The sequence below is a fragment of the Pollicipes pollicipes genome, unplaced genomic scaffold, assembly GCF_011947565.3.
Source record: "Pollicipes pollicipes isolate AB1234 unplaced genomic scaffold, Ppol_2.1 Scaffold_1600;HRSCAF=1878_pilon_pilon_pilon, whole genome shotgun sequence".
NCBI lineage: Eukaryota > Metazoa > Arthropoda > Thecostraca > Pollicipedomorpha > Pollicipedidae > Pollicipes > Pollicipes pollicipes.
In genome coordinates, this window is record NW_023595962.1 from 6500365 (window position 1) to 6511960 (window position 11596).

The 11596-nt window shown below is 53.2% G+C and overlaps 1 protein-coding gene and 1 non-coding gene across 3 annotated transcripts in view; both read left to right on the forward strand.

Annotated features, from left to right (window-relative positions):
* Positions 1 to 436: 436 nt before the first annotated feature.
* Positions 437 to 11596, forward strand: part of LOC119090791 (protein phosphatase 1K, mitochondrial) — a 16237-nt gene continuing 5077 nt past the window's right edge. Inside the window, exons 1-5 of one of the 2 annotated variants that reach the window (XM_037213585.1) lie at positions 437 to 505; positions 1211 to 1756; positions 3071 to 3208; positions 4822 to 4930; positions 9050 to 9201. In XM_037213585.1, the coding sequence (XP_037069480.1) occupies positions 1487 to 1756; positions 3071 to 3208; positions 4822 to 4930; positions 9050 to 9201 (669 nt within the window). In that variant the 5' untranslated portion in view covers positions 437 to 505; positions 1211 to 1486. Of the gene's footprint in view, positions 556 to 1210; positions 1757 to 3070; positions 3209 to 4821; positions 4931 to 9049; positions 9202 to 11596 lie in introns of both variants that reach the window. The other variant, XM_037213583.1, reaches the window with a different exon arrangement.
* Positions 9842 to 9914, forward strand: TRNAV-CAC (transfer RNA valine (anticodon CAC)). The gene has a single exon. It is a non-coding gene; the product is annotated as a tRNA-Val (tRNA).

Sequence of the window (11596 nt, forward strand, 5' to 3'; positions counted from 1 at the left end):
AGGGGGCTAAAAGGGTGTGCAACCACACTTCCCACCACCTTGCGAGATTAAAGGAAACAGGGGCATGCCCAAGTTCGTAAATTACCAAACCACTGATCATTGCAAGGCAACTGAAGTCCCGTACTCACGAAGAGAACGGGAGTCTCGGTGGAATGTGCGGCCGTGCGCGGACATGGTAATCGATATCGCATACAGGTCGAATCGTTACGGTCTGGGAGCCAAGGGAGCCAGGTGATGTCAGACATTGAAATTTGGCGTCCGTGATCGTTTTTTGTAGCATTATCATGATCCATTCGGTTCTGCAGCAATGTGGCCGTCTAAAGCGGCACATGAAGCGTGAATGATGCGCGCCGGTCAATTTGGTAGCTGCTGCTCGCCATACCTCGCCGCAGGTGCGCTGTTATTGTGCTTCAAATCAAGGCCATCCGTGTTTTGTGTAGCTTTCACGTTAGTATTATTTACAGTGTCGCAGTTTTTCTACTACCCCACAGTTTGGAACTATAAGGTGCAAGAATTGGCAGACATGTCGTGTCGTGCTGTATTTTATCCTTTGAGGTACTTATGCCACTTCTCGAAGCCAAGGTGTGGGACGGAGCGGTTCATGGGCGGGTGGCATGGCACCCCCACTTTTCCAGAATGCTGAGCATTAATCCTCCGGCGGCGCATTGTTAGAATGGACTTCAAAATTGGTAATGGTGCCTTCAATATCTGAGATGCTCTTTGAAGCATGGAAGACAGCTGCGTAGCTCGAAGTTTTCCATACAACTGCACTGCTGTAACACTTACAGTAAATTTGTCTTCTGACACATTTGCACCCCTTTATGATTCTTGGTATATTTATGTGGCATGCCCATGGTTCGTAGGCATGAGGGAAATTAGTTAGTTTGTCTGCTCCCATCACCCAATGGATTATATTGCCTTGAATCAAACCCATGGCAGAATAAGTGGGTTTGAGCCTGTTTGGTGCTCAAAATTTGCATTTGGTTGGGATGGGCTGTGGTCACTAGGGGTGGCAGCTCAAGTTCAGGTATTGTAGGGAGCAGGCAGATTTTTCCAATTGTTGTGACATTCCAGACTTCTTAACAACTCTAACTAAGGGCTAGTGTGTTGTTTGCTGAGATTGATGTCATGTTTCAGTCAAACAGTATGCACCACATTTCATCTAAAAGTCTGGAGATTGGAGAGTAACATGGGCATCATTATTTTCCAGGCAGTCACAAGCACCTCTAATTAAGTCTCACCCTGACAGAAGTTTGGACTATACCATTTCCTTAAAGATGCGCTGAAGTCTTTCTTGCATCCATTTTCTGTGCAGGCATCATTGCCTAGGCTTCCTGCACCTCCTGGTTTGCATCTAGCAACTGCTGCCTGCCATCTTCTGGCAGCAAATTGTCAGCTGGCCAAGTGTTGAGTGTGATCAGGAACCAGGAACACAAGGACATTGGTATCAGGAGCACAGCCAGGATCCAGCACAGCACCAGCACCAATGGCATCCCCGCTGCTGGTGCTGGCTGCCACTTGTGGACGCGGCCTGAGAGCACAGCACCAGCTGGTGCGTGCCCTGGTGACGTCGCGCCGGCTGGTGCACCGGGCCGCTGCCAGGGGCGCCACCAAGGACCGGCCGCCGGCCGATTTTGACAGCTTCGGCACATGGGACTCTCGGTGGGAGCTTCCGCTGGCGCTCGGCTCCAGCATCAAGCACGGCAAGCCGATTCCACGCATCGACGCGCCGGCCGTGGGCATCTCCAGTCTGCAGGTACGGGCTCTGGACGTGCTGGCCACTGATGAACACCTGGTGAATGCCAGAGCCTTAGGGCTGGAGATATTTCCAGAGACCTGTGGGCAACCCCGGTGTGCAGGTGCTGGCTCTGTGCTTGTATCCTGGTGACATCCCCAGTCCACGTATTGGGCCCTTCAGTGTCCGCAGGTGTGGGCTCTAGGCATGCTTCTTTCTATTCGCATCTCTGATGGCATGCCCAGTGTGCACGCCACATGGGCGCCTCCATTCGCCAGATGCAGGCACGGGACGTTAGAGATTTACGTGACCAACAAAAGGTGTGACTTATTGTACCTATGTTCTACAGCAAAGGACCCGTGGGACCCGGGATTCACTATTGGTATACAGATACGGGCGCGCTGGGAATGGTTCTAATTTCCCTGTCAAGGTGTCGAATGAAGCCAACCGCTTTGGTCCTAGAGCATCGCAGTTCTTCCCGCCGATTTGGGTTAGTTAACCGAAGTGCAGCAGGCAGCAAGCATAAAATGCACCTGGTCCACGCTTAGTTCCGTGAACTTAGGTCCTTTCAGTGTATTGGGCTCCCCACCAGGGGCTGGTCAGTGAAAGCTCGGATTTAAAGGTGTAAAAGGTGGAGGATAAGGCTGTGGTCTGGAGCTGGGACGCTGACCTGCTCTGTGCACTCATATAGCCTCGGTCGCAGCCTCAGCACACAAAATAAGAATTTTGTGCGCTCAGTTTTCATAACTTCAAATTACGCTGCGTGTGCATTTTAACAGACATGGCTGGGTTTCAGAGGCACGACTTGTGTATGAGTGATTTGCAAACGGTGGAATCTGGTGTGTGGTGGTCTGAGTGATGCTCGCGTGCCTGCGTGCGTTGGTTTTAGAATCTGTTAGTTATTTTTATCCGTCATCGTGATTTCGTTTATCTTACGTAGTGCTGGTTATCTGCGGCACATTCGTTTTCCTATTATGCAGCACGTAAAACACCAGCATAGTGCTGGTTGCCTACAGGCTGACCCGGCGCTCTGATCCCTGCCCCTGCTGCCAAGGTTTCCATGGCTGTGGTGTGCGAGTACTACAGAACCAAATCGGCACAGCAAAAACTACCGGTCCCGAGACCGGCGGGTCTTGCGTTCAATTCTTTCTCGGTTCGCATTTCGCCGCCTTGATCGCTGCACGACATCCATGAAGAAACGCCCAACGCGGGGAACATCACGGCATTTTTTTACCGATGCCCCCTCCCCCTCCCCCGCTCCACCAGCCCCACATACCACAATCTGCGTCGATACCTCAGCTTGGTCCGTGTCGAGTTGCCATGTCTGCGCGGCAGGGAAAGCGTCGCTACCAGGAGGACCGCTGCGTGGCGGCGGACGTGGCCCCGGACCTCCTGTTGACCGCCATCTTGGACGGTCACGGCGGGGCCGAGTGTAGCCAGTTCTGCTCACAGCACCTCGTGCCCATCGTGCAGGTGAGCAAACGGCACAGAGAGCACTTTGGGGCAGGACGAGCGCTTTCGGGCAAGGGCCGCTCCAAAGTGCTCTTCGGGGGAGAGGAGCACTTTGGGGCAGGGTGAGTACGTCGGGTCAGAGCGGGCACTTCGGTTAGGGCAACCACTTTGGGGCAGGGTGATCACTTTGTGTTGGGGTGCGCACTTCGGGGTAGGGAAAGCACTGCGGGTTAGGGTGACCACTTCGGGGAGGGGTAATTGCTTTGGGGCAGGGAGAGCACTGCGGGACAGTGTCAGCGGGCGGGACGGGGTGAGCGGTGGCGCGGTCGGTCTCCGTGGCACAGATGCCTGGCCGAACAGCTGGTTCAGAATGCTTTCATTCTCGCTGCATTAGTGCAGAACACTGCATGGGCCTCTTCGATCGGTACGCTGCAGCGAATGTACACTTGAATCCATGGAATCTGAAAACGTCTTAAGTTGTATACCCTCCAACAAATTGCGACGAAACGAAACGAACGAAACGAAACATTCGGGTCGTGTCATGTGCTCACAACGAGGGCGTACATATGTTCAAGGTCTTGTAAAGACTATGCTTGAGAGGGAGGCGGTGTAATAGCTAGGTCTTTTTTAATTTCCGGGATTTTTTCGTGACATGAGCGCGTAGTGTAGTGTGCTGCGGAACTTCGGTTCTGAGGCGGCTCCTTCGTTTCCAGGAATGTGGAAGGCACTTCATTAAACTTTTCCTCTGCGATGCATTCCACATTTTGCATAGACACGAGCGGTTCAGACACCAGCGGTGACACATGAACGGTTCATACAGCCACGGTGACACATGAGCGCTTCAGACAGCCAGTGACACATGAGCGCTTCAGACAGCCACGGTGACACATAAGCAGCTCAGACAGCCAGTGGCACATGAGGGGTTCAGACAGCCACGGCGATACATGAGCGGTTCAGACAGCCAGTAACACATGAGAGGTTCAGACACCCACGGTGACACATGAACGGTACAGACAGCCAGTGGCACATGAGCGGTTCAGACACCCACGGTGACACATCAACGGTTCTTACAGACACGGTGATACATGAGCAGCGCAGACAGCCACGGTGACACATGAGTGGTTCAGACAGCCACAGCGACACATAGGCGCTTCAGACAGCCACGGTGACACATAAGTGGTTCAGACAGCCACAGCGACACATGGGCGCTTCAGACAGCCACAGCGACACATGGGCGCTTCAGACAGCCACGGTGACACATGAGTGGTTCAGACAGCCAGTGACACATGGGCGCTTCAGACAGCCACGGTGACACATGGGCGGTTCAGACAGCAATGGCGATACATGAGCGGTTCAGACAGCCACCGTGACAGGTCAAGTGGCTTGGGGTATGGGTCCCACCACACCCTTCCCGCGGGCAGCAGTATGGGTTGGCCGGCTGAGGATTTGGGAAGAGCAGATAGCGACACAGGCGATTTTTTGCTTGTCTGCAAGAAATTCCCTTGGTGTGACTTAAGTTGACTGCCAACAACAGGGCAGCCGGCAGTCGTCCCTGCCCTCGCCACTCCACTGGAAAGCCGCCTCCCCCTCCACTTTCTGCTGTGCTCAATCTCCGTCCGTCTGTCTGTCACCAGGAGCAGATCGCTGCGGGAGAGAGGAACCTCATGGCCATCCTGCACGGGACCTTCCCCGCGCTCAACCGGCAGTTCGCGGCGGAGTGGCAGAGGGGCCACGGGGCCGCCGGTTGGTACTCAGGGCGCGTCGAGGCGTTGTGGACGCGTCGGGGGGAGTGGCTTTGTTTTAGCATGTGCCTTGTTTAGCATGGATTTGTGTGGGAAACTGTCCCACCGATAGAGGACAGGGTCAAAACACGGTTTTTGAGCGCGTCTGCTCATGTTATATTGAGATAGTGCTGTACATACTATTATTTAGCGTTGAACTTGATTTGTCTGTGCATGAGATTGGCACTTGTTTGGACAACGGGTTCACGTCAGCCATGCGTTTTGTGACATGCGTTGACATGCAAGGAATGTTAAAAGCTCGGCATTGGATCGGGAGTGATCTTTCTCTGTGAACGTGCGGTACTGAGGACCTACAGTCATGCCGTAAGCTCGCAATGTGGGAGATCCTACCATGTCCTGTTCCGGCAGCATTTGTTCTTGCACAGATTGGAACCCAATGTTTATGTACCAATCTGATGTATGTGGTCTTCTGCAGACACTCCCTGCCCGGGCATGGGACGAAACTGCGGGTTTCATCCAATGGCCTCGGGTTTGGCTTCGACTTTAAGTGATTGCCACTGGTTTGCTTTAGTTCGGGCATCGTCTTTGGGTTGTTTTTAATAGCTTGCCGTGGTTTCGGCTTCGGCTTCGGCTTCTAGCAATTTTCAAATTATGGCTACGGTTTCAGCTTCGTGTGACATCGAACTACAGGCTTCGGTTTGATACAGGCAAGAAAAACCTCAGCTCTTCGTTTTTCGGCGTTGCGAGTTCAGAGTGCCGGTTCTTAGTTATGGGCCTTCAATGCACCAGGAAGTACTGGTCAAACGGCGTTATAAAGCAAATATTGTTGCATGCAGATTGAAGTTAGTCGGTATTTCAAACTGTGCTTATGATCACAAGTTTACATGGTTGAGCGAGGTTCAGTAAAAAAAAAATACACTGGAAAACCAAGAACATTAATCTAGAAACTTGTTCTGGATCTGCGGGATCCAGATCCAGATCCTCAGATCCAGATCTACAAGATCCAGATCTTCTTTATCTTGATCTTTTGGCAGACCCTGGCACAAAGTATGTCAAAAGTGAGAGATAATTCGAGCCCCCATATCCTAACACCCGATGCATTGTGCTACGCTAATGACTGCACCAAATTCAGGCGGCTAATTCGGAAGTTCACGATGACTAATGACTAGATGACTAGAATTCCACAACTGCACCTAGTCCCTCTTGTTTCTGTGGCTATCCAAATGGAGACCCTGAACACTGTACTGAACTGTGCTCGCTGTCATGAAATCCGAATTGCAATGCTATGTACAACAGATCGTAACATTCCAAACCTTTCTGAGCTCACTGACAACAAGCAACAAGTATCTGTCTCAGAGGTAGCGGTTTACAGGATCGCAATAGGCAGCAGATAGCAAACAATTTCCAAACATTTGTTCTTCAGACCATACGATTCGCCTCAAAAACTTCTAGCGGGCGCGGGCAGCAGACGGGCAGCAGCTGGATGGCGTTGCCGGGCCGGACGTCCGCCACCGGCCCGAGACGGCTATATGTGTGGACAGGAACGGCGGCGGGCGCCTGGCCCGCGGCGGCTTACAGATCGGGCGGGTGGGCGGTGGGTCGTGGGTTCCCTGGCGGCGATGACCATATCTTGTTGTTAGGAGGGGCGCTCAGATTTAAGCGTTCCGCTTATGCGCCAATCCACTCATCATTATATGCTGCTCTATATCCATATATCCAATATCCATAATCGAAAATAAACATCAAGTCAAATAAAAAATGACCCGTACCGAGCATCACGTTATCATGATTATTAGGTATCGCGGACATTAGAGTCTCGCGTGGTGTTTGTTCGACCTCAGATAGCTGATCACTTTTGAGCTATTTTATGGCGGTGTCTGCTCTGATTCTGAGAATTTGATCTGTTTAGTAATAATTTGTTATTGCAAAAGTCAGTTGTGTTATATTGGGGGATTCACGTGTCTTCATTTTTAAGTGTAGTTATTTCTTTACCCCTGCTCAACGTTTGTTTCACTCATAATCACAAGCAGAGCTTGACACGCCGCATATTGGCAATGTAACCAATGTTGGCTCCGGCTTGGTCGTGGTTATTTTGTGTCATGTGGCAATTGCGGCTCAATTGACAAAACATGGAGGCGGGGCAGGGGCGGGGACGGTGGTGGGGCCCCCTTAGATCACCAGAGCATTCCGGTACCGGCGATCAAGGGCTTCATTGGAGGGCCCAGAGAGCCCGAAAGGCTGACTGGAGGTCGTATTAAGGGACCCCGGCCCGCAGTGCCGGGCCTCTAGACGTCAGTCAGAGGCCTCCTTGTGCTGATCGGGGGCCCCTGGAACAATGCGGGCCTCTGCGTCGGTGGCAGACCAACATAATGGAAAAGTCGGCTCTATGTCTGCCTGGGGGCTGGTGTTCTTTAATCTCTTAGTGAGGATAAGGCCAGGCCCGCAAGTGTCACTCAGAAAAAAACTGTTTGCATAGTCCCCTCTGTCTGCCAGTGGTCCCACAATGTCTGAAAGGGGACCTCGAACGTCCGGGGTTTCTTGTGTTGGTTGGGTTCGGGTTCGGTTTGGTCGGTCGGCGTAGGTTTCGCAAAGCTACTCAGTACATTAGACTTGGCTCCGGTTTCAGCCTCGGGATTTTAAACTGATTGGTTTTGGCTATGGCTTCGCGTTTCTTAAGTCCGAAGGCGCTGATTTTAGCTTCGACCTTGGCTCCTGTCACCGTCTTGGCTTTGGATTCGCCTTTGAAACCATGGGTCTGGCTTCGTCCCTACGCCTGCCCTGCACGAACTGTCGTGACGGTTGGTGCGGGCACCAGTAGTCTGCCTGGTTTGTGCTCTCTCTTTTGTGCTGACTGCAGCGGAATGTCCCATCACCACTGACACTGCCAGTGTTATCCGCTGAGGCAGTGCAGGCACCAGGACCACTGTGTGCCGTGTCAGCTGCGTAGTCTGATGTTTTAGCTGTTATCCGTAGGCTCTGTGCTGTCCTAGCATGACCTCTACTGTATATCTGACTGTTGTCTGATGCCTATAGTGTATTGCATTCATCCGTAGTGCCACCACTACCGTCTGTTGTACGCATCTTGTGTGTTGCGGCAGTGACGTCATCATCATCACTGCGTGCTCTCAGGTGTTCGTACTCTCGTGCACTGCTTCCACGTGCTCTCAGGTGCTCGTGCTCTCGTGCACCGCTCCCATGCGCTCTCAGGTGCTCGTGCTCTCGTGCACCGCTCCCACGCGCTGTCTGGTGGCCTGACGTACCTGGCTGACACAGACAGTGCTGGCACCACTGGCACTGTCTGCCTGATGTCTGCTGCATGTCTTTTGTAGACAGTCGTGGCAGCGTCGGTACCCCCATGTTACCTGATATCGGTATCAGACGGCACCTAAGACCGTGCAGCTTAATTGGACCTGTGCGATTCACTGATGACTCGGCAAATTTGAAAGCTTAAACCCACGTGAAGAGAGCATGTTTGCCAAAATGTAGTGATTTTTACGAGGCATTGTTTTGGATTAGAATTGGAGGCAGAAGTCAAGGCATGCAAGTGATTTTGTGCACAATATTTGATGCAATGTGCCAGCCACCCTTCTTCAACCATCACCAGCTGTTGTGCTGTATGATGTCTACTGCAGACCATGCTGGCAACATTGCCAGCGTTTCCAAACAGTGTGTTGTCTGATATTTGATGTTACTGTAGGTGGTCCTAGCTCCATCGCCATTATTTGTTGTGTGCTGTCCGACGTTGGATGACTGACCCATGTCTGTCACAGACAGTTCCAGCACTTGAGTGCAGCAATGCAGCCTGATTCCCGTAGGGGGGCGGGGCTCAGTGACGGTCACGTTGTTGTCAACTTCCTGGCATATTTGTGCATTGGCTAGGCAGGAAAAGTGTGGGCATCAAAAGGGTCGCCCTTCCACCTGCCCCATCAGCACCTTTTTTTCCTGTTTGTTGTGTGACGTCTGATGTCTACTGCAGACAGTCCTGGCACCACAGCTACTGTCTGATGTGTGGTGTCTGGTGCAGTCCCCACACCACCACCACTCTATGATATCTGATGTCTGCTGCAGACAGTCTTGGTGCCACCATCAGTGTCTGATGTCTAATGCCTGTCTGCTGCAGACAGTCCCGGCACTACAGCTACTGTCTGCCTGTTGCGCGCGGGCGCCGAGCTGGTGATCGGCCACGTCGGTGACAGCAGAGCCATCCTGTGCCGAGATGGGGAAGCTCGGAAGCTCACTACAGACCACTCGGCGGCGCTGGTTGCGGAAAAGGTGTGCCACGAGACCGACGTATTTTTGCTTTCTTCACCGTGTGAAAACTGCCGTTGTGAAGTGAAATAATGAACAACAAATTTAAAAGCATCAGACTTGAATACCTCGATTTTAGACTTTTGCTAAAATTAGAACTTAGGATGCCAGAATAGAACTTGCGTGATTATTTTGGACTGATTGTTACTCCAGCATCCCGGCAACGCTGCACTGTTTTCATGAGGTACACAAATACGATAGCCGACGCAGCGCTGCCTGTCCCGGACACGCGTTATCATTTATCGGGGCACGCATGCGCGCAGGGTAAGGCGGTGACGCGACCCAGTTGCCCAATCAGCGTGATTGGCCATTGCTTGCTGTCGGCTGGAGGCGGCATTGCTAGAGCAGGAGTTGTGTTACTGCTCTGTTTTTGTTTTGTTTTTTACAAAATTAGGAGGTGGGGGCCCAAGTTTGGCCTTACCCTCCCACCCTCACCCCAAAATTTTTTCATAATAAATGTTGAGCATTTTTTGGATCTTTCGGACACACGTCATAGAAGGATCGTGGTTGCCTGCCTTCTGTACGCTTTGCGTGGTGAAGTGGGGTGTGAAGTACTGTAACCCAGGTGTTGTCTTATTCGGTTTTTGCGAGGCAGAGGGCAGTTGTTTCCGTAGTGTAGTGGTTATCACGTCCGCTTCACACGCGGAAGGTCCCCGGTTCGAACCCGGGCGGAAACACGTTTTTCTTTCACTGGATTTATTGTCTGTGCGCACGTAACACTGTCGTGTAATCACTCAGGTGTTCAGCGATGTATGGACCCATTAACACCGATCAGTGATCTAATGAAGTGTACACTCTTTCAAATACTGTGCCAGAAGCCACCTTGAGGACACGCGGGCAGCGAAAGGCGTTTTACACCTTCGCTCGGTGTGTATGAGTTGGCTTACACCTTCTCGTTTCGCCCCGCGCGAAACACCAAGTTTCCCGTTGCAGCCACTTTTCCCACTTCTGCGAGCTTCTTGACTGAGATAGGAATGCAGCGCACCTGGGCAACTGTGGCCGCCAGTGGCAGTCTATCTGGGCCACGCCGTCTACGTGCAACTGTCCATGGCTATTTCGGTGGTTTAGACGGTGTGTGTATCCTGGTCTGATCAGCCTGTGACTGTGACTGTAACTGTCTGACTGGCTGCGATCAGCCGTCACAACATTTGTGGAAACGGCCAATGCCAATGTCGGTGCATTGTTATTAGTGAACTTTGGCGACAAATCCTCCCAGCGACGTCGCAGTTTGAGGCGAGCAGCTGCAGTGTCTCACTTTTTAATGCTCATACTGTCTGGTTGAGGGCGGTCTGGCTGTTTGACAGCTGCCGGTGGCTTAGCGAGCTTACATCTGCCAGTGAACTAGGCGTCATGGTAGTCTGGATGACACGGTGGGTGGAGCAGTGGCGGCTCGGTGGTGGTGACTGACGGTTGTCTGGTTGACAGCGGCGGATGGAGCAGTCTGGCGACTCGGTGGTGGTGGATGTGTTGGGGCGTCACATGATGACGGTTGTCTGGTTGACATTGGTGGGTGGAGCAGTCTGGCGACTCGGTGGTGGTGGACGAGTTGGGGCGTCACATGATGACGGTTGTCTGGTTGACAGCGGCGGTTGGAGCAGTCTGGCGACTCGGTGGTGGTGGACGAGTTGGGGCGTCACGATGACGGTTGTCTGGTTGACAGCGGCGGGTGGAGCAGTCTGGGGGCTTGGTGGTGGCGGACGAGCTGGGGCGTCACATGATGACGGTTGTCTGGTTGACAGCGGCGGTTGGAGCAGTCTGGCGGCTCGGTGGTGGTGGACGAGCTGGGGCGTCACATGATGACGGTTGCGTGGTTGACAGCGGCGGGTGGAGCAGTCTGGCGACTCGGTGGTGGTGGACGAGCTGGGGCGTCACATGATGACGGTTGTCTGGTTGACAGCGGGGGGTGGAGCAGTCTGGCGGCTCGGTGGTGGTGGACGAGCTGGGGCGTCACATGATGACGGTTGTCTGGTTGACAGCGGCGGTTGGAGCAGTCTGGCGGCTCGGTGGTGGTGGACGAGCTGGGGCGTCACATATGACGGTTGCCTGGTTGACAGCGGCGTGTGGAGCAGTCTGGCGCTCGGTGGTGGTGGACGAGCTGGGGCGTCACATGTGAACGGCCGGTTGGCCATGACCCGCAGCATCGGTGACCTCCACCTGAAGCGGGCCGGCTCACCGCCTTCCCCGACACGCGCTCACTCGAGGTCAGTGGTCCAAGGTCACGGGAGGTCAGTCACTGATGGCGAAAGTCAGATAGGGTCAATGGAGGTCAGGCGCGGGCGCTGGACGGCGGCGGAGCCTACCGCAGGCTAGAGAATCACTGATGGATAGCGAAGGCTTACTGACCATTTGGAGGGTCACT